This window comes from Sinocyclocheilus rhinocerous, unplaced genomic scaffold, assembly GCF_001515625.1.
Source record: "Sinocyclocheilus rhinocerous isolate Xijiao unplaced genomic scaffold, SAMN03320098_v1.1 scaffold926, whole genome shotgun sequence".
Lineage (NCBI taxonomy): Eukaryota > Metazoa > Chordata > Actinopteri > Cypriniformes > Cyprinidae > Sinocyclocheilus > Sinocyclocheilus rhinocerous.
In genome coordinates this window covers 1115222-1137258 of record NW_015648536.1, presented here as the reverse complement: position 1 = coordinate 1137258, position 22037 = coordinate 1115222, and the positions used below count along the sequence as shown (strand labels likewise).

Genomic DNA, 22037 nt, shown 5'->3' with positions numbered 1-22037 from the left:
TTCTCTGTTGCCAAAGGATGCATTTCAAAATATGTACTGTATGCCTTTGATTCATTGTTTTTTTTGTGTGTGTAGCTGGACATATAGCCACTGAGAAAATGACAGTACTGCAATATTAACAAATTTTGAAACGATTATATGAATGAAACCGGTTGGTCTCCAGGCTGGAACCTAGGAAACCGTGTTTAAACTTGCTGAGGGTTGAGTGGTTATGGTGGCCTTAATGTTGCTGTAGTATTTGTGTGATTTACTTTATTCAGGCTGTCAATCAAAGGGTCCGTATTGCTTTTAAAGTGACTCCAGATTTATTGTGCTTTAACATTTATATTTTACACAGAAATGTGCCAGGTATTGTCTGTTTGTTTGCTGGCCTTCAATGGGACAGATGCATTTCATGCCAATGATTAGACTGTAAATTTAGATGTGGTCTCTAGGCATCATACATGTTTATCTCTGTTGACTCCACTATTGTTGGAGAGCTATTTGAAATATTGTTTCCTCTTCTCATGCAAGGGAATATTCACAGGGCTGCACTGTACAACTGAAACCATCCATTAAATATAATATTAGTTGCTCATTACAAAATACATTCAGCTCAAACCAAACTGCACATAGAGGGACAGTAACATAACGGGTCAAGCTTAAACAAACACAAAGGGCATAAAATCTTGGGTAATATAAAGTATGTGCATATGAACCTAAAGTCAATGTTGATATCATTTCTCATTAATTGCCTTTTTTGCCATATCCCAGCAACATTTGGTATAAATTACATGCAATATTTGTCAATGCATATAGTGCATCTTATATTATCTGAATAGCAGATCATTCATTTATAGGTCACCTAAGAGCAAAAGGTTGAGCAAGGATTGTTTATTGATTATTTATGTTACAATTTGAACTGACTTATTTTGAACACATAAGGCTTGGTCAAAGACTTTAAAGTCACAAGGAAACACTGTCAGATATTTTTTCATTGATGTTTCTTTCTTGATGTTACATGGTTTTCAGCCGTTGTCCGGATAGAAGTTATTTTTCTGATGCCTTTAAATGATGTAATCAAAGTATTTTTATCAACACATTGCGTCTGTTAAGAACACAACAAAGACGTGAGGTTCACACTCCCAAAATCGAAATAAAAACAATGCAGAGAATATTTTTATTTTATAAATTACTTATGTAAATAAGTAAGATTTATGTATGATTTTCTTTGACAGATGTTTATACTGAATTACCAAAATATCAGATGGAAAATAAACAAGTGTATCTGTACGTCTGTCTGTGATCATTTTAAGACAAATGCGACACACTTGAAATAATACACACTATGTTAGAGAAGCTCACTTTTTATTTAAAAATATGGAAAAGACAGTTTAACATTTTACGAATTCAGAGAGTGTTTTTGCTCCATCATTAGTCAGTACATGAAGTCTGTCTCAGCATGTTGAATCATTACAATAATTTACACACCTAAAAATCACATACATTTTTCATGAGGTAGAGGTCTACCGTATTACATAAGGAGGGTTTCATTTCCTAACTGGGAAAGTGGGCAATGTAGAGTCCACTGATAAAGTCACGCCTACCGTGACAAGTGTGCCACTGTACGTGCTATGAATTATTGTATTAACTATGGCATTGCTTATCAGCACAATATTTTTCAGCACTTATAAAGGCAAGAAATCTCTTCAGGGAATAAGACGAATGAATATGAAATCATGGAGCGAACAAATACAATTTCACACAAACAAAAAAGCAACTGCTTTATTTAAAACATTTAATGAAATCAGAAATGTCTATAAGGCTACGTTACAGTTCCATACAAACAGTTCTCAGTGCATAGCCATACAAAGCAGTCTTCAAAGTGATAACATTAAAAACCTTGTTTTCAAGCACACACAAACGCAATCATTTCAAAGCCTGGTCCCCGCGCAGTAAACTCTCACTTCCAACAAACTGAAAGTTGAATTCATATTCAAGTCGTGAAGGTGCTGAGGTCATGTGTACATGGCTCCATGTAGATCCTCTAGTCTGTGTTCTCTTTGCCTTCTCCGTTCCTGTAAAAACAAACAAACACACTAAACACTCAGGTATATTCATAAGGTGTCACAGAAGAATACAATGAATGAATTACAGAAATAATAATGACATTAAACAGAAAACAGATATTTTACCTTGTCTTTTTTGAACTCCTCATAGTCTGGATTGTCAGTGGGTAGTTCAAGTCGACACAAGGGACATGAATTGGTCTGTAATGTTATGTGGAAACACTTATGATTATGCCAAACATGAAATATTATCCACATCCCTAAGTTTGGGGTTGGTAAGATTCTTTCATGTTTCTGAAAGAAGTCTCTTATGCTCACCAAGGCTGCATTTATTTAACAAAAATACAGTACTATGGTGAAATATTATTATAATTTAAAGTAAGTGTTTTCTGTTTTAATATATTTCAAAATTGCATCTATTCTTGACGGCAAAGCTGAATTTTCAGCAGTCATTACGCCAGTCTTCAGTGGCACATGATCCTTCAGAAATCATTCCAATATAGTGATTTGCTGCTTAAAAAACATTTCGAATTGTTATCAGTGTTGAAAACTGTTGTGCTGCTCGATATTTTTTGTGGAAACGGTGATAGGTTTTCTTCAGGATTTGATTGATAGAGAGTTTGATTAATACGGTTTACAATACAATACAAATTAAACACTGTTATTGTCCCTTTTAATCAACTGAATGCATTTTTGCTTACCGGAGGATCATAGAGAAAATAAAACCACTAAACATACCTTACTGAGCCAAGGCATGATGCATCCCGTGTGGAACAGATGTTTACAGGGCATCTCTCTCACAGTCTCTTGCTCCTCAAACTCCAGTAAACACACCGGACACTTCAGTGCTTTATCTGTCAAATGAAAAAAGAGCTAGAGGAAAGCTCAAGAAGAATGATAGTCATGGACACCAAGGATTCAAGACCTTCTAATTCAATCAAACTTGCTGCCAATGCCAAACACAATAAAGCATCGATTACCAATTATCCTGTTGCTAATGTTCCTCTGTGCAATGATGTCCTCTCTATGAATGTGTTTGCAGATGATTATGAACGAGTAGTCTGTCACCTGCTTGTTCAGGGGAGATGATGACCACAGGAAGACTCTGAACCACGGCTTTGGCTGCAGGAGGCGGGAGACGCTGGTCCCAATCCGACAAATCAAATGAACCCGAGTCTATGTCAAGACCCTGCATCAGAGACCTATAGCCGCATAATTGTTAAAAACGGTTGGCAATATCATTACGTTCTCATCCACATAGCTGACAAAAACTATAAATATACTAATACTAATTCATACAAATACTAATTAACTACTATTATGCTAATGCTGTTATTTAACAGCACGTAATTAAGCACATCAACAGTAATATTCAAAAGTTTGGGGTTGTCAATGTTTTTTGAAAATCTCCTTACTCACCAAGGCTGAATTTATTGGATCAAACACAGTAAAAATTGTGAAATATTATTACAGCTTAAAATAACTGTTTTCTGTTTTAATATATTTTCAAATGGAATTTATTTCTGTGATGGCAAAGCTGAATTTTCAGCGGCTTCAGTGTCACACGATTCTTCACAAATCATTATAATATGCTGAATGAAACATTTATTAGTATTAATGTTGTTGAAAACAATGTATGCATGTTCGTAGAAACCGTGATACAACCGTGATTTCATTTTTTCAATCCTATGTAATATTATAAATGACTTTATTGTCACTTTTGATCAATTTCAATCCTTGCTGAACACAAGTATTAATTTCTGTTTTTTTATCTTACTGACCACAGACTTATATGAATGGTAATGTATATATGTACACGGGGCCTAAAATTAACACTCGCCAAGCGCCAAATGAGAGTTAAAATCAGCATTGGCGAGTATATGTAACGGTGTCAGTCCCCAGTTGACGGGTACAAACTTTTACGAATTATAACAATGCAATGAAGTGAAAACAACAGCCAGTTTTTAAAGAGATTCGCTGTTTCTGACATAAGCTACGTGTCAGATCCGCGTCATATGCATCAGGTTTTAAAGAGACAGCGCTGATTTTAAAGTGAAACCTGCTGAAGTCTGTCATTGGTGTAAATCAAAGAACAAAAGAAAAAGAGAAATCCTTGGACTGTTCTGGTCGCTGATTACCTTTTGTAGCTTGAATAAAGATGACTATGTATAGTTTATGCATATATAATATAGTTTATGTGAAGATTGTTTTAAAATCACTTCAATTAAAAGTCGTTATATATTTCAGAGCCTATTAAATGTTAAAAATAATGGCTTTCAATTATACTGTAATGTTGAATGGCTATAATTAATAGGTAAAATTGAGGGGAAATGCACCAGCAGGACAAAATAAAAACATTGTAAATATGTTTAGTCATTGTAGTAGTAATAACAGCCTGTTTTTGCAAAAGGAGTTTCATGGCCGGTAAAAAAAAAAAAAATTTGGGCCAGTAAATTTTATCATGTCACCGGCCATTGACAGGTGTGGCAAAAAGTTAGTTTTAGGCCCTGTATGTGCACTGAAAATAAAGAAACTGTGTAAAGGAAACCCTGGTTAAAGAAACTGCAATATCAATCGGCGAGTTTGAGTTGGTCTAGATGGCAGTGTCGAGCTAGTAGTTACCTGGCAAGCTCCAGCAGGGCGTTCTGTCGGTACTGTTCTTCTGGATTCGTGGGCTCACAGTCATGCTCATCAAAATATGAGGCCATTTTCTACTTCACCTGATAAACACATAAGACCATCTGAATGACATTTAACGGAGTGGTTGTGGAAACCTGAAGGTTCAGGATCGGTTCTAACAATGAATTTGCTAGTTCACTCTCATATAAAAATAACCTGGAGAGCTGAGAGTTTAAGCAACTATCTTTTATAACCAATGTTTATATTTTCGAAACCAATGTTACACTGATCCAACTAAGTGACTGTTTTACAATGATCTTACTATATTTACTACATTTAAACGGCTTATTCAAGAGTAATTGTCAGGTAACAGTTACTCTTTCTCTTCTCAGACTTACTGACAGCCAAAGAGACATCATATTAGTTGGGCATAAAGTAGCGTTAGTGTTTGGATTTGAGCTTTTCACAGATCCAATGGCTTTGAAAAGATACATGCTGCTGACATCGATATCCAATAACTAATACCACTGCTAGCTGGCTAGCAGCATAACAATTCAAAGTTCTAATTTACCAAACATCAATAAATCTAAAAAAGTATGTACTAACCTTATTCGTCTAAATGTGTAAACAAAAAAATTTATAATTAAATAAACGAAATTCGACCTACTGTAAATTCACCCACGGTTATGAAATTGCTAATCATCAGGATGGAAACTTGTTTCACTGCACTGTCAGCGCGAACACAACAACTCTATCGCGATATTTGCGAGAGAACTGGAGTTGCCAGAGTGTGGTTAAAAAAATCCCCCAGCATTGTCATTGTAATTGTTAGTGTTAAATAAGATGTACAGCAGATGTATGTCACTGTTAATTATATAAATGTTTGTTTTTAATTAGAAAACTTAGCAACATATATAGTGTTTATTAAAAAGCTTTGCATTGTGCACAGACAAAAATAAATCTCTTCAAGTTTCTATTCCTGTAGGCAGTTAGTGGGTGTGTGTGGTTGCCATGACACTGAGGACACCAATTTCTGCTGTTCAGACCCGTTTCTAGAGAAAACTTCGAGTGGAAACACATTGACGTAAGTGTAAAAACCTATTTTAAAAACCCGGCCAATGTTTGAGAGTTCTGAAACAAAGCAAAAACTGATTTAATTACTGTTTTCTTCCCAGCAAGAAAGAAAAGGTATTTGTACATTTTTCTGTTAAAATACAACTGTAAATGTACCTAGCTATTAATTAGCATAAGTAAATACACATGTGAAATATGCAGCTTTGCATTATCCTCGTATGAAATCTGTGAAGTGTTGTATTTTATTAGACTTTATGAGGTTCTTTAGGAGTCCCTAGTGTTTGTTGGGGACCCTTTCTGCTGCGTTTCCTAGGCAACCATATACCCAACAACTCCCCCCTTAAAATTGGCAACTTTAATTTAAACGCAAATGCTTTAGATTCCAAAGAGCTAAGTTAGTTTTATATTTCATTCTCACGCAGAAATTAACTTTCTCATTTTAGAACAACGATGGAAAATGAAAGATCTGGAGAAAACACTGATGAGCTGCTCTCTGTAGGTCAGAAACCATCGAAATTTCCCTTTCATGCTTATCCTGTATCTGCTGTAGTACAAACTGCTGTATATCTCTTTTCTTCTCAGATGTGGATGAGGGGGTTGATGTTTACGGGCTTATACCTCTGGCATTGTCCCATGATCACTGTGATGTACTACTGGACGCCATAGACACACAACTGAGTCATCTACAGGTCAAGCACTTACAGTCTGATGAAATTTTGATAAGCATGGCGTATTATTTTTGTCATAGCCAGAGTAGAATTTTGTCCCGATTTTGTATTCCACCAATAGATCCACAGCCAAAGCCGAATGCATGGAGCCTTTCCTTTCTTGGGTAAGCATGAACCATTTTTCTGCAATAATAATCATATCGAATTTTTTGTAGATTTTTTAATGTCCTATTTATTCTTATTTTATCTTATTTATTTATTATTAGTAAATGCAGTTGTTTTCCTAATGTTCTATATGTTCCAGGTTATCTTGATCGGAGTCAGTCTGTAAGTAAAGACACAGGCTTGGGTAGCACTGTTCCAACCAATGATAAAACCCCATCCAACCTTGACAGGATTCAGTCAGGTAGTCCATGCAATTTTTTCCCATATGTAATCGAACATATAACCAAATCATTGTCCAAAGTAGAACAGTTATGAATATTAGGCATAGGCGTAGCTTGACATTTGAGCTCGAACCAAGCCAGTCAATCTGGTCAGTCAAACTCATTTTAGCTTTTCTATAGTACACCTACAAATTTATACTTCATGCACCATTTACGTGATTTTACTATGATTACACTGATCAGCAGCAAGCATGTGAAGATTGTCACTCCAACCAGATAAACTGTATGGAAATTACTTGTATATTTTAGCCACGCTAAACTTAGCAATTATAAATACATTGAAAATAACGCACTATAAACATGTTTGTCAACATAATCTCAAAGTAGACCTTTATTAAGCAAATCAAGGAGTAAATAACCTACTCACTGCTTTAAAACAGACATCTGATTCAAGTCTGCCTAAATGGCAGGCACACAAACACTTTTTTTCTTACAAAATTCCAAAAGAAATGCACAAGATAAATGTTAATTACTTTATGAAATCTTATGTTAGGCCTATTATATTTTTTATTCCATACCCCTACTTTAATTCATGTAATAGTATTTTTTTTTTTATCTATCTCCCCTCTAGTTTAGTTAGTTATTTTATAATTTATGCTGTCTCTACTTTTTGTTAATCTAGTGTTATTATATTTCTTACACTGGCACCCCTCTACTTTCGTTAATTTATGTTAGGCCTATTATATTTTTTATTCCATACCCCTACTTTAATGCATGTAATAGTATTTTTTTTTTATCTATCTCCCCTCTAGTTTAGTTAGTTATTTTATAGCATAATAGAATTGAAACTTTATAGAATCTAAACAGTTTCTTACAGACTGTTTATTGGTGTCTTCTTAAAATCCATCATAATTTCCTCTTCAAAATATCAGAAGGCAAAGATGACAAAACAGAGCATCAGACAATGGAGATGATAAAGTTTGGCGTCACAGCTACAGATGTGTGGCGTCCTGAGAAAAGTGGCAGCTTGAGCTCCGTGTCCAGGGTAGAGCAGTGTTGTTGGAGACTGGAGAGGCTTCTTGGGAGAAATGCTGAGGTGGCAGGGGTGGGAAACGAGGAGGACGACGTCACGATGGACAGCGTCTGCACTGAGGACTTCTCAACACGCTTTGGAGAGGAAATGTTGGTCCTGCCAGCCTCAGGTACTCAAACTTAGTTAGGAGAAGTAAGCAGTTACCTCTAGTCTATTATCTGATCTTGTGTGATAGGTCAGAATGAGGAAAATGATAAAAAAAAACACTGATAAATAGCACCAAAATAATCAGACAGGTGGCAGCAGAGCACTGTAGAAGGTCTGCTTTTATAAATGATTTTCCCATTCATATTTGTGACCCTGGACCCTTTGGAGAGGAAATGTTGGTCCTGCCAGCCTCAGGTACTCAAACTTAGCTAGGAGAAGTAAGCAGTTACCTCTAGTCTATTATCTGATCTTGTGTGATAGGTCAGAATGAGGAAAATGATTTAAAAAAAAAACACTGATAAATAGCACCAAAATAATCAGACAGGTGGCAGCAGAGCACTGTAGAAGGTCTGCTTTTATAAATGATTTTCCCATTCATATTTGTGACCCTGGACCACAAAACCAGTCATAAGGATCAAAAAGGGTTTTTGAAATTGAGATTTATACATCATCTGGAATCTGAATAAATAAGCTTTCCATTGATGTACGGTTTGTTATGATTGGACAATATTTGGCCGAGATACAACTATTTGAAAATCTGAAATCTGAGGGTGCAAAAAAAAAATCTAAATATTGAGAAAATCACCTCTAAAGTTGTCCAAATGAAGTTCTTAGCAATGAATATTACTAATCAAAAATTAAGTTGATATATTTACAGTAGGAAATATATCAAAATATCTTCTTGAAACATGATCTTTACTTAATATCCTAATGATTTTTGGCATAAAAGAAAAATCGATCATTTTGACCCATACATTGTATTTGTCACGGTTGCACTACTGAGTGGAATGCGGAGCAAGGAACGGAGGGAGACGAGGAGTACATAATTAATAATAATTTAATAATATTTTATGCATTTAGCAGACGCTTTTATCCAAAGCGACTTACAGTGCATTCAGGCTATATATTTTTTTACCAGTACATCAATCCAGAGAACTTTAATTATAACAAGGAACAAGGAGAACATATATATATTGTCACGGTTGCACTACTGAGTGGAATGCGGAGCAAGGAACGGAGGGAGACGAGGAGTACATCAATCCAGAGAACTTTAATTATAACAAGGAACAAGGAGAACTCACGTAGCACATGAAGACATAATACCGGACACTGAACTAAAAACAGGGAACACTATTTAAACACATGACAAGACGAGGGGATGACTAGACACCTGGGATCAATGGAAATAAACGAGGGACACCTGGAATTAAATCAACATAATCAGGACAGGAACAGGAAACTAACCAAATATGGGCAAGGAGGGCACATGGGGAGCAAAACACACACAAAACACGGAACAAAGTCTAACAGTATTGTTGGCTATTGCTACATATACCCGTACTACTTATGACTGGTTTTGTGGTCCAGGGTTACTTACAGAAACATGAAGAAAGTTACTAATAAATGGGATATAAATGTAATATTCACTTTTTACTTTCATTTACATTTCTGTATTCCAAAAGGTTTTTTTTTTCAGCGATGCCATAGAAGAACCATTCTGTGTTTCCCAAAGAACATTTCAGAGAACAGTTCTTAAAATAACAGTTTTTTTCATAGCGTGAGGAGCATTTTAATAATCTCAAGAACCTTTTTACCACTATAAAGAACCTTTTGTGCAATGGAAAGATTCTATAAATGTTAAAGGTTCTTCATAGAACAATTAATGCTAATATAGACCCTTTATTTTTAAGAGTATACTTCAGTGATGTGTAGTCAGTGTACAGTATTATATACAGTAGATGTGTAAGAGGAATTTCATGTTTTTAAAGCATGCTTGCCAAATCTTCTAAAAGTCGCCACAGACCTCACTGAGCCCCAGAGGAGCCCTTACCATGAAAGATCTAAGAATGATCCAGAACATCCATGCAGAACACCTTTGAGGCACCTCACAGGTACAGCAGGACCTGTTTTTCTATCTGTATTTCTTAAGATCTGTTATGGTTATATCTCCTTTGTGAATCACTGAAGCAAGACAGAAAACATGCTCAAATAAAACCTTGTCCTCTGATAGGAATCCCCATGCAGAGTTTTGATTCAGTCACCATAGACACTGATCTGGACACAGTGTGCTCAGAACATGTTCGACAGCACCTGAAGTCTGGAAATAGCAACAGGACAAGTACAGGTGTGGGCAACATATTAACTTATGCATGTCAAATGTCATGTGTTCTATTTGTGTGCTGAATGCATGTGTGATTTGCATTTGCATGATTTGCATGCATGCCACAGACACACACTTCGCAAAATATGCCGATAGAGTAAACTCTGACTAGGAATACAATGGCAAATATGGTGTTATCTTTCTTTACATTCCTTGTAAACTACAGCTTAGGGGGTTTATTTGAATTCACTCCTATACATATATTACACAGTGATATCGCATTGTTGTGATGTGCAATGATGCAACTAAATTACACTACTGTTTGGGGGTGGTAAAAAAAAAAAATAGTAATAATTATATTTTTGAAAGAAGTATTTTATGGTCACTAAGTCTGCATTTATTTGATCGAACATACAGTAAAAACAGTAACATTCTGAAATAGTACTACAGTTTAAAATAGCTATTTTCTATTTTTAAATATACTGTAAAATGTGATTTATTTCTGTACGGGCAAAGCTGAATGTCAACAAGGTCACATGATCCTTCAGAAATCATTCTAATATGTTGATTTGGTGCTCAAGAAACATTTCTTATTATTATCAAAGAAAATTTTAGACCTCAAACCTTTGAACAGTAGTGTATATGTCACAGTAATGTTAAAAGTAATGCTTTTTTAGATATTTAATTGGTGCATAATATATGAACTTATCTGGATTTTTTTTTTTAAATGTTTGTCTGTTCTTATGTGTGCCACTATAGCCTTTCATCTGAGCAGAGGAAATGGATGCTGTACAGGACAAACCAGCCCATTTCAAAACGATCTTCAATCCTTCAGGTACTTCTCAACAATTTAACTGGAGTTCAATTTAAGACTGGAGACAATCTTAGGGAGAGCTTATGACAGCTTGGATAATGTGTCCTGTGGTGGTGTTTATTCCATGCTGCTCTTTATCGGTGTGTATACACAGAAATCCGACTTTAGCAGCCTTTGGGCAAAGACCCTCATTACTGCCATGTTTGCGTAGTTTCATTGGAAGTTTTTATGTAGAGATATTATGTGCCCTCCGGTCACTAAAGTTGCATAATCTTTATAAGAAGCAGCACAATATGTTCATAAGAAACATTATGCAAATATTTCTAATTAAAACCATTCCTCGCTATTACTCTGTATGTGTTGTAGCTCTGATGATGAGAGAACTGTTGAGGAGACGAGTAGTGAAGGTGCTGTGTCAAAGCTTGACTGCAGAAGAAGGAGACATTCATCTGGCAGGAAGGGGAAAAGGAGACGTTTATACCGAAGCAAAAGGAATGATTCCCACATTGTAAGAGACCACAATGCATTCTCTAAACAATTACTGTATTAATCAGTGTCAGTAGAGTTAATGGAGATGAATAATTTATCATGTGCAATTATGTTTTGAACTGTTTTCAGAACACAAAGAGAGATTGGGAGAAGAGCAGAGTAGATGGAGATCAACTCAATGAGCTGAGCATGTCACTTATTGAGCTTCAACGGCAAAAAACAGTATGAAAATCACATGATCAATCTGTAATTTCACTTATTTATTCATTCAAAATGTTACTAATCTCATTTATTAAACAAATGTGGTATGATTTCCTCAGGCCACACTTCATATTCTGGAGAAGCTGAGAGAGGAAATGGATCGAGCTAAGAGAGGGCATCTCTCTCTACAGCTCAGTGTGAGGGACAGCAGAGCCCAGGCCCAGAACATCACGTATGTTCTGCTTACAGGAACCTTCACCCCATTTGCTTCAATTGGCACTTGTTCTTAAATTCCATGTTTAATGATCAATGTATATGTGTGTGTCCTAAAGGTGTGAGCTACAAAGACTGCAGGCCCAGAGGAACTTATGCTTGGAGGAGGTCAGGGTTCTGCAGGAGCAACAGGTCACTCTAGTTAAGAAACAAAAATGCAGTGAAACCATGACATCAGCCCTCTTGTATATTAAATGCCTGTTAGTATAAAATACCTGTTAGAGTTTCATTAAACATCTGCATTGTTATTTTTTATCATAAATGAATGAATGAATGAATGTATTGCTATACGTACTGTATGTATGTATGTATGTGTTATTCTCCATGCAGTATGTAGCAAGATAACATATGCACTGCTTTCTAAATCAGTCAGTTGAATGTAAATGAATGTATTATGAATATGCTGCTTGACATTCAGTGTGATTTGATGGTTTTGTTTTTTACTGTCAGTGTGTAAGCCGCAGTGTGTCTGTTCTGGAGAGGGAGGAGATGGACAGACTGCTGGATAATGCCAAATCAGAACTGTTCTCAGAACAGAGGCGTTTCAGACACACACTGGACTCTATGCAGGAGGTAGATCACTTACACACTACACTATTAGACGTGAAACTTTAAGATAATTTTGAATTAAATACATAGCCAAAGTCAATATTGTAGAAAATACCTTGAAAATATTTTCAGACTAATTGTCTGTTTTATTGAATTATTATTTATATTTTAATCTAGTCTTTTAATTGGCCATTTTTGTGTTAGAACAGTTGGTAAAAGGAGAGATGAACAGCCACGAAAGTAGTTCTTTGGGCAAACTTAATGCCCAAATAAAAATTGCATTAATTTGTTGCTTAATTTTATATTGCCAGCAAAATAATCAAAAACATAGATTAATCTCTTTGTCATTGTCTCGCTCAGAGGCTGGATGAGGTGAATCAGGAGCTGGAGCAGAGCGAGGAGGACTGCAGGGCTCTCCGACAGAAATGCACTGAGCTGAAGGAGCAGCTGGCTGATACGATCAGAGAAAAAGAACAAATAAAGGAGGTTCTCACTTTTGTTACTTCTTCTAAATCTACAATAACAATGTTTTCAGCATCTGATACAGTTTGCAGATCAATTTCAGTAAATGTACAACACGTGTGCAGTCTTTACAAAAAGATCTAGAGCAACGAGTGAAGCGTTTTGGCGTGCTGGAGCGAATCGTTGCCCAGAAGGAGCTGCTTTTGCAGGGGACCGAAGAAACAAAGGAAGCCCTTCTTCAGGAGCTCTGTTCACTGAGAGAGGAGCACAGCTTTAAACTGAGAGAAATACAGAGCAAGACAGTAAGATTTTTTAACACTCGTTGCCTTCTCTAGTGCAGCTCAACCAGGTCTCGTCCCATTCGTCGATCTTTGTGATATCACAAATCCCGGAAAATGTGCGTTGTAGTCCAAACGAGTCGTTCGTTGTAGTTTTTGAAAAGTGATTTCTGTTAAACAAAATATCTCCTTTTGAATTGGACTTTGAGCTTTGTTACTTCGCAGATATTTTTTATGCTCAAACAGCAACATTACAGACTAACTAAAGTTGAAAAAGTGAAAAAGCATAATAGGACCCCTTTAACAAATTAATATTTATTTAGCAAGGATGCATTAAATTGATCAAAAGTGTCTTCACTAGAATCCTAAAGAAAGTATCACTGTTTTCACAAAAATATTAAGCAGCACAACTGTTTTTAACATTGCTAATAATAAGAAATATTTCTTTAGCACCAAATCAGCATATTAGAATGATTTCTTAAGGATCATGTAACACTGACGACTGGAGTAATGGCTGCTGACAATTCAGCTTTGCCAATACAGAAATAAATCACATTTTACAATATATTCTGAAAGATTATGTTAATGAAAAACATTTATATGCTGGTTCACCAGCTAGACCAGCATCAAATTATCACTAGTCACCTTAAACCAGTCTGAACAATATGTCTTTTCAGCTGGGCATAGTATTGTTTAATACACGTGATTATCAATCCATTCTCAGGTGCAAGAAATTGAGCAGATCACATTTTACAATATATTCTGAAAGATTATGTTAATGAAAAACATTTATATGCTGGTTCACCAGCTAGACCAGCATCAAATTATCACTAGTCACCTTAAACCAGTCTGAACAATATGTGCTGGTCTTTTCAGCTGGGCATAGTATTGTTTAATACACGTGATTATCAATCCATTCTCAGGTGCAAGAAATTGAGCAACTGATGTTGCAGTTAACCAAAAGCCACAAAGAGGAGCTTCAAAAGGTAATATGGTTTATTTACTGAGAGACTACTGAGAGACAGATTATTCATATACATAACGCCAATCTATTTGGTTTAATGTGTGAATCCAGGTGCATCAGCAGGCGGATGAGTTGAGATCAGCTGCTCTCAGTGACCAGGCTCAGACTCACAAACAGAGCCTGGAGTCCTTGCACAACTGCATCCAGGTCAGCTGTCACATCGTGTGCTCTTTATATCTGACAAGACTGCAGTTCAGTCTTATATACACATTCATTTCTCTCTCTTTCAGATGAAAGATGAGGAGATAAAGAGACTCAAAGAGGCTCTAGAGCAGCATGAAGAGAAGATGAGGAGGCAAGCAGAGGAACTCAAAAGAGAAACTCAGGAAAAGGTTCCCTCCCTGTTTATCTGTTTTACAAGTGCTGATGACAGATTTATCAAGGATGTTTGCCCTCCCATGTTTAAATTCTTGTTCTCTCTAAAGAACCAGTGCATCTCTTGTCATTTGATCTAACAGATTCGAAAGGCTGTGAAACGAGAGGAAAGGAAGTGGGAGGAACAGAGAGATAAGGCTCTTAAAGAGCAGCGTGGGACTCTGGAGCAGCAAATAGAGGAGGCAGTGAGGAGAGGGAAAATGGAAGTGGAGAAGGAGAGAAGGAATGCACTGGCCTTACAGAGTCAAGTGACTGAGCTTCAGAAAGTAAGTGGTATCAGAAGCTGTCTTTTTATTCTTTGCATTTACACTTTTAAGTAAACCAGATGAGAACAGCTATGGTTACATTGAATACATTTATATGAATAAATATTCAATAATAGACAATAAATAGGTCAATCTCACAGAATGACTCAAGAACATGTCAGGGTCATGTGTAAAAAATATAAATATATTATTTTAATTGCATAGTACATTTATGCATGAGTAGACTCCTTTGTCTTCTTTGCAAAGAGATTTTTTGTATCTATATCTATACATCATGGTAGTATTTGATGTATTGATACTCACTGAACTCACGATGCGATACGATACGATTTTCTCATGATTTCAACAAAATTAGATTTAAGACAAATTATAAATGAAAAGGTGTCTTTTTATTGTTGCTTGGACAAAATGCTGCACATTTGTTTGTGAAATTGAAATATGTCAAATAAAACTAAATTGAAATTTTCTAACACAAATAAAAGAAATGTCTTCAAAAAAACAAATTAAGGCTTTGCCTGTGCTCTTTGCATTTAATATTAGAGTAAACTACTGCATTTTAATCATGATCCAAACAAAGATTAGATTGTATAATTTCTAAATTTGAAGTGAAACCAGAATGCTTTGCTTTGTGAAACTATACTACAGAAAAAAATCTGAACGAAACAAAAACAGTAGATGGCAGTTATGGAACGCTTATGGAAAAGCAGAAATACATCATTTTCATGTTTACTGCTGTAAACAAAGCAGCGCTGTGCTTATGAACACTACTTTAATATGCATTATACAGAGGTAAGATGAAAAGAAAATACCATCTAAACTTTTCTAAAGACAGTCACTTCCCCTCCGAGATACATTCATATAAACTCCTTCCCCCAACTGTATCAAGATTTGTTTAACATGTCTCAACCAATTTGAATCGTTTATGCATTAGCAGACACTTTTGTCTTCTTTGCAAAGAGATTTTTTTGTATTTATAGCTATACATCATGGTAGTATATATATGATATATTGCTTCTAGGGACGTAACGATTCACTTAACTCACTGTGCGATTTGTTTTAACAAAATAAGATTTAAGACAAATCTAAGACAATGTCAGAATTCAAAAATCTCAGTGGTTCTAAACATAGGCTTAATTTTATTTATGCAAAATATCATTTCTTTCTGGTTAATTTCAGTTTTTTTGTTACAGGATTCAGAGAAGGAGGTGGTGCGTCTGAAGCAAACTTTGCAGCGGTCTGAAAAAGAGCTTCAGGAGCTGAGGACAGCCCTCTCTGAGAAAGACCAAAAACACAAGAGAAGAACAGCCAGACTTGAGCAGCTGAGCAAACTCTGGGCGCAGGACATACACAGCGAGTGTGTTTGCTTGCAGGAGTTACTTAAACACAGTGGCCTAGCTGCTGAAAACAAGAACTCATCAGACAGGTGTGCTCACTTATTTGTAGTACATACAATATGTTCGTGTAAGAGACTTCTACCTAAGACATTGTGCACTGGTCCTAATGTGGGGAAATGCAAGTTCAAATCCAGCCTGTGTCATACTCTGATTCTGCTCTCTTTCCAAATAATCTTCTATCTCTGTCAATTTACATTGCATTTACACACATTTGTATTAAGCTTCTGTCCAAAGCAACTTACAAATAAGGGACATAAGACTATTTTGCAAACAAATCTAAAAAGCCCAAAACTAAAATAAAGAAAATTAGGTATCGTTCAATTCGGTATGCCGTTCCGATCTTAACTACTCATGTGCCCTCAGGTCATGCTTGTTATAATACATTACCATTTTTATTCCGAATCCACTAAAGCGTTGCGAAGATATAGCCTCATGTCCATTTTTGCGCAAATTTCATCAAATTCGTTAACACGCTTTACGAAAACAGCTTGGTATATCAAAAAGCTTTTGATAACTTTTTGCCAGAATGATCTGAAGGTGATCTGAGGCAATTTTGGTGAAAATTTAACAATTCGTCTAGGAGTTCGAAAAGTAGATTTTTCGGGCAATTCAAAATTGTGAAAAATCCTGACCCATAGAAATGTAAATGTTGGTATATATTTGACTCGGTATGAGCCATGGACACAGAGGAAAAAATTATTTTGCTTTTAGACCTTATGTTTCAAAAGTTATTAGCAGAAACATGAGTGCATATTTGGCCTGTTGGTGGCACTAGAGAGTTTGCATTAGAGACTCCAATTTGCTGTGGTTAATGATGTGACTGTCCTCTATCTGAGTGCCACATTTTTGTCAAATTTGTTAATGACTTTACGAAAACAGTTTTGTATATCATAAGCATAATTTGCTTTTTGGGTTAAAAGAATTTCTTAATATGAAATTCGAAGAGTATGACAATTAGATTAGACTGTACAGAAATTGAAATCTACACGCTAATACACACTATATCCACATAGTCACGTAATGCTGACGTTAACATTAACAATTTGAGAATAAAGTATAACAATAATAATAATTTGCAAGGTTTGATGTGATATGAGCTAATCGATCTTTAGATTAAATCACCATTAGTAGCGCGATTTATTGAAATGCTTTTTTCCTCAGTTGGTCAGAACAAACGTGGCAAAATTGCTACAAATCTTGACCTATAAAGATTTAAATTTTGGTATGCATTCGACTCCGCATGAGCCAAGGAATCAGAGGAAAAATTTGCTCCAAATTTGCAGTGGTTAAAGCTGCAGTCCGTAACTTTTTTTGGTTAAAGATTATCCGAAATCAACATTCGAGCAATACATAACCAGCCAGTGTTCAAAACTATCGCCTTACTTTAGCCCGATTCACAACGGTCAGCTTATAATAATGTTTTCTAATTTGAGTGGTAGATTTATTGAAATGCTTTTTTCCTCAGTTGGTCAGAACAAACGTGGCAGACTTGTTACTTATTTGTTCAGATGACAATATCCGGTGAAAATGCTTATTTGGGTCATATATTCCAAGATGTAGTCTAGAATCTGTGATTGCGAAGTACAGTAAATATCCACACCGGTGTGGTGACTGACTGCCACACATACATCCGCACTGGAGCCGAGCCGCCACACAACCCACGCTAGCTAGATAATTCCGCAAACAGCTGCAATTGCAGGTTTTCAAACAGAGATGGCGACAAAGAGGCAAAACTTACGGACTGCAGCTTTAATATTGAGACTGTGCCAAATTTCATAACTTTCCCTGCAAGTGGTTCTATGGGCTGCCATAGACTCCCAGAGCGGAAGAAGAAAACTAACAGATACAATAGGTGCCTAAGATCCTTCGGTGCTTGGCCCCTAATTAAAATAATAATGATCATATTAAGAATACAAATCTAATAGTAATTTATATAGCATTTTAATTTATAGTCTTTTAAGCTTATACTGTTAGTAACACTATGTTATGTTTTATAACCTGGTATATTTAAATATTTTCTGGTTCAGTCCTACAGTGAGTGAAACTCTTCAGACCCTGCAGTCCCTTACAAAGGCCCTACATCAACATATTAATGATCTAAAAAATGAGCTCAACTCACAGAGACGAGCTGTACTGCAGCTCAGCCGAGAAAAGGTACAAAGTTACAAACAAAATACACATAATCACAGCAACACAGCGCTTATGAGGAGACGCTGCTCGTGTGTTTCAGGAGCAAGAGCTACATCTGCAGAAAAAGCAGCTGATGGAGGAAAAGCAACACGCACTGGCTGCTCTAAAAGAGAAACTCATCCAGGTATACTGCCATTTGCACATACAATATGTACAATTTATTATAATTGTAAAGCAACTAAAACTGTGAACTAAATTTCTTTGGATGTATTAATATCTTGATTTTTGTCTCTGTTTTGTTTACTGCTGTGTGTAGGAGCACATTGAGGAAATGAGCGGCATATCTCGAGCACAGCTGCGCATGAACAATGGTGATACAGATGAACCGTGTGTCCATCTGCGCAGGCAGCTGCGGGCTAAAGATGATGAGCTCAGACAGGTGCAGAACAACATGGCACAGTGGAAAGACAAAACCACTGCAAGACTTGCACACAAATTTGAGCTGGAGAGGTGCGTCATATGCTCAGTTTCAAGTGGAGCTTGAATGCTTATTTTTATTTAACTTTCACAAGTTGAGTGATTAGGCCAGTATTAAAAAAAAACACCACTTTCATGTAGAACAACACTACATTATTAAAACGTCTCATTTCATCTATAGCACCAAGTGAACTGCTCAATAAATAAATGAACGAACTGGCTACCATGGCTCATGATTTTAAATTGTGCAAAAGAACATTAAAATCTTGTTGGAACATCCACCATAACCTTTACTGTATTAAACAGGAGGGTCCCAAAGCCCAGAGCAGAGCAGCAGAAGAGATTGGAGAGACTGGAGAATGAGATGAGACATCTGACTGGGGTAAATGCCAGTTTATTTTTGTATTTATTATGACAAAATTATTAATTATTATATTTATTTAATATTATAGTTTTTATACTTTGAACTAGCTTTTATCTTCATATTTTTAGTTTCATTTTAATTTTAAATGTTAATTTTTTATTCTTTTATTTTTTTAAATAATATTTAGCCTTAATTTTCATACCTGAGCTTAAACTAAGTTTTATTTCACTTAGTTGCCAAGGCAACATTTCATTTCGTCCAACATTTTATATTTTATTTCAATTTCAAATTTCAGCTCTTATTAATAATTTTAATAAATAAGAAAAGGTATACCGCTATCATGCTGCTGGTATAAATGTTAGCATAATTACTCATATTCAGAACAACATCACTTGTATTATATAGCTTAAATACAAACTGAAAACATACTTGAAGCAACATTTGCATGCTTACTCTCTCTGTAATTCTTTATGATTGTAGTAGAACACATAGTAAGTTCATCTCCCTGATTCTCTCTGTTTCTCTGCAGCAATGCCGAGACTACAACGAACCCCAGTCGGCACCCCCTGCTCTTCAGGGTGACACAGACGTCCAAAACTCTCGAGTCACCCAAGACCTGACCTCATTTAAACTTCTGCGGCACCTCCAGAGTCGCATTCTTCAGCTTCGAGCAGAGAGCCAAACCCGCTGCCCCAGCCCGGTGAAGTGGGACAGGGATCCCACAGACCTGGCTGCGTCTTATTTGGACACGGTAAATCAACCAGTCTCAGATTATAAACAAAGTTAACAAAATATTTTACAGTTTTATTTCAGTATTATTTATATATTATAGTTCTTTAAAATATTTTTAATGGTTTTTATAGTTTTATATAGTTTTTTTTTTTATATTTGAATTGGCTTTTATTTTTCAGTTTACATTTTAATTTGTTTAATAGTCAAAAGTTATTGATTTTTTTATATATATATATATTTTAACATTTATGTTTTACTTTATTTCAGTAAATCAAAAATATTTTTTAATAGTTAATTTAAATTTTTTATTTTTTTTTGGCAGATTGCTCCAGCCCAGGACAGCTATAGGACAGAAGATCACTTACTAGCAAAGACCATCTCCAGTTAACATTTACTTTCAGCACTAGAATTTGTTCATAAATTGTTGATTTTATAGGAAAACCATGTGCAAGTAAAAATAATTATTAAAGGGATAGTTCACCCAAAAATTGTCCTTAATTACTCACCCTCATGTTGTTCCAAACCCGTAAGACCTTTGTTCATCTTCAGAACACAAATTAAGGTATTTTTTATTAAATCCGAGCGCTTTCTTACCCTCCATAGACAGCAAGGTTACTACCACGATCAATGCACAGAAAGGTTGTAAGGACATTGTTAAAATAGTCCATGTGACATCAGTGGTTCAACCGTAATGTTATGAAGCTACGAGAATACTTTTTGTGCGCAAGGAAAACAAAAATAACGTCTTTATTCAACAATTCTCTTCCATGTCATTCTCTGCTGCGCGATCACGAGAGTTACCACGATGCATATAAGGTCTTACGGGTTTGGAACAACATGAGGGTGAGTAATTAATGACAGAATTTTCATTTTTGGGTGAACTATCCCTTTAATGCCACCTCTGCAGAGCTCATGAGAGATGTTAATGGTCAGGACAGACAGACAGAGCCCTTCACTGTAAATGAATGTTTCAAATAGGCCTGTTAAAGACCAAAAGATGACTTTTGATATAAAATGAATAATTCTTGTTCTTAGAATTGTGTTTGAGTTTACTTTGAAATAATGAACAGATTTAGTGTGTAGCTAACAGTATTTACAACTGGTCATTTAACTGTTAATTGTTTTTTAATGTGATTTATTATTGTAATTGAACAACATAACTTTAAGCAGACAATTCATGATTTTGTATGAATGTTTTTTTCTGCATAAATAAAATGTCACAAGCAGAGAAGTGTAATGCCAATTGATTTTATTTAAAAACATGTCTGTCATAGTGTGATATAGTCAATATTTAGAAATTTTATATTTTGACATTTGACAAAATGTATAAATTGCAAAAAGTTAAAACAAAATGTCTAAACAATAATTTATGCTAATATTTAAACCACAGGCAAAATGGATTTGCAGCTTATTTTACTGTCGTTTAATAATTGCAGCCAGACTTAGAAGTGCTATTTGTTCTTCAGCTGGAAAAACAGAACCAGGTAATATGAACGACTGAAATCAATAGATTTCGATTTGTATACCCATGCATCTCCACCAACAATCATATTTCTGTTGTGTAGATAGTTAAACCGGTTATAAAGATTAGTGCTGCTGTCTCTGTCTGTCCAGTTCTAGAGCACATGGTGACCCTTCCTAAATCAAGCTCCCATTCATTTCATCAAATTCATCAATCGTTGCTTTCCATAACTATGCCATCTTTAAAAAAAAGAAAAAAAACAATATGGACACCAGTGTTTCCAACAGACTTACACTCTATGTGTGGCGGCACTTCCCCCCGGGGAAATAAATTTTATATATATATACATATAACAACAACAACGAAAATAGAAGCCGGGCTGATTGAAAATGCTAATTCATTTTCTGCCAGCAGGTGGTGCTTTTGGAGCGGCAGATATATAGCGGTTTCCCTGGTAATCGAAGCAGCTCTGTGCTCACAAGCGCTACTTTATCAGGCATTATACGAAAGATGAAATGAAAATGACATTGATGCACTGATCTATAATATATAATCATTATATAGATCAGTGCATCAATGCTTTTCTGAAGACAGTCGGTTCACTTCAGAAA

At 35.6% G+C, this 22037-nt stretch overlaps 2 protein-coding genes across 4 annotated transcripts; one reads left to right on the top strand and one right to left on the bottom strand.

The window, feature by feature from the left end:
- Positions 1-1750: 1750 nt before the first annotated feature.
- Positions 1751-5463, bottom strand: LOC107709875 (E3 ubiquitin-protein ligase RNF181). 3 transcript variants are annotated; one of them, XM_016514536.1, is made up of 6 exons: positions 5350-5463; positions 4671-4768; positions 3117-3250; positions 2787-2902; positions 2175-2249; positions 1751-2057 (listed from the first exon to the last, which is right to left on the bottom strand). In XM_016514536.1, the coding sequence occupies exons 2-6, from the start codon at positions 4754-4756 to the stop codon at positions 1998-2000; spliced, it is 471 nt and encodes a 156-aa protein (XP_016370022.1). In that variant the 5' UTR covers positions 4757-4768; positions 5350-5463; the 3' UTR covers positions 1751-1997. The 3 variants fall into 3 exon arrangements, with proteins under 3 accessions (XP_016370022.1, XP_016370020.1, XP_016370021.1); XM_016514534.1 differs by having other exon boundaries at positions 5335-5462; XM_016514535.1 differs by lacking the exon at positions 5350-5463 and adding an exon at positions 5274-5333.
- Positions 5464-5995: 532 nt separating this feature from the next.
- Positions 5996-20460, top strand: LOC107709829 (trichohyalin-like). Its single transcript, XM_016514453.1, has 27 exons — positions 5996-6000; positions 6185-6240; positions 6324-6430; positions 6531-6573; positions 6714-6815; positions 7728-7997; positions 9829-9927; positions 10047-10154; positions 10896-10971; positions 11317-11458; positions 11569-11661; positions 11760-11872; positions 11973-12045; positions 12364-12486; positions 12823-12948; positions 13050-13245; positions 14133-14188; positions 14278-14373; positions 14457-14558; positions 14685-14867; positions 16058-16290; positions 18289-18415; positions 18492-18575; positions 18708-18901; positions 19175-19250; positions 19762-19983; positions 20287-20460. Exons 1-27 carry the CDS (start codon positions 5996-5998, stop codon positions 20350-20352), a joined length of 3171 nt encoding a protein of 1056 aa, XP_016369939.1. The 3' UTR covers positions 20353-20460.
- The last annotated feature ends 1577 nt before the right edge of the window (positions 20461-22037 follow it).

What these genes read in the sequence shown, in the direction of transcription:
- LOC107709829 (XM_016514453.1), top strand. An exon ending in CACAACTGAGTCATCTACAG is followed by an intron (nt 6,431 to 6,530) that starts GTCAAGCACTTA and finishes TTCCACCAATAG; the next exon opens with ATCCACAGCCAAAGCCGAAT. An exon ending in CTGCGTCTTATTTGGACACG is followed by an intron (nt 19,984 to 20,286) that starts GTAAATCAACCA and finishes TTTTTTTGGCAG; the next exon opens with ATTGCTCCAGCCCAGGACAG.
- LOC107709875 (XM_016514536.1), bottom strand. Translation starts at nt 4,756, where the DNA reads ATGGCCTCATATTTTGATGAGCATGACTGTGAGCCCACGAATCCAGAA. An exon ending in CATCTCCCCTGAACAAGCAG is followed by an intron (nt 2,903 to 3,116) that starts GTGACAGACTAC and finishes TTCATTTGACAG; the next exon opens with ATAAAGCACTGAAGTGTCCG. An exon ending in AGGAGTTCAAAAAAGACAAG is followed by an intron (nt 2,058 to 2,174) that starts GTAAAATATCTG and finishes TTGTTTTTACAG; the next exon opens with GAACGGAGAAGGCAAAGAGA.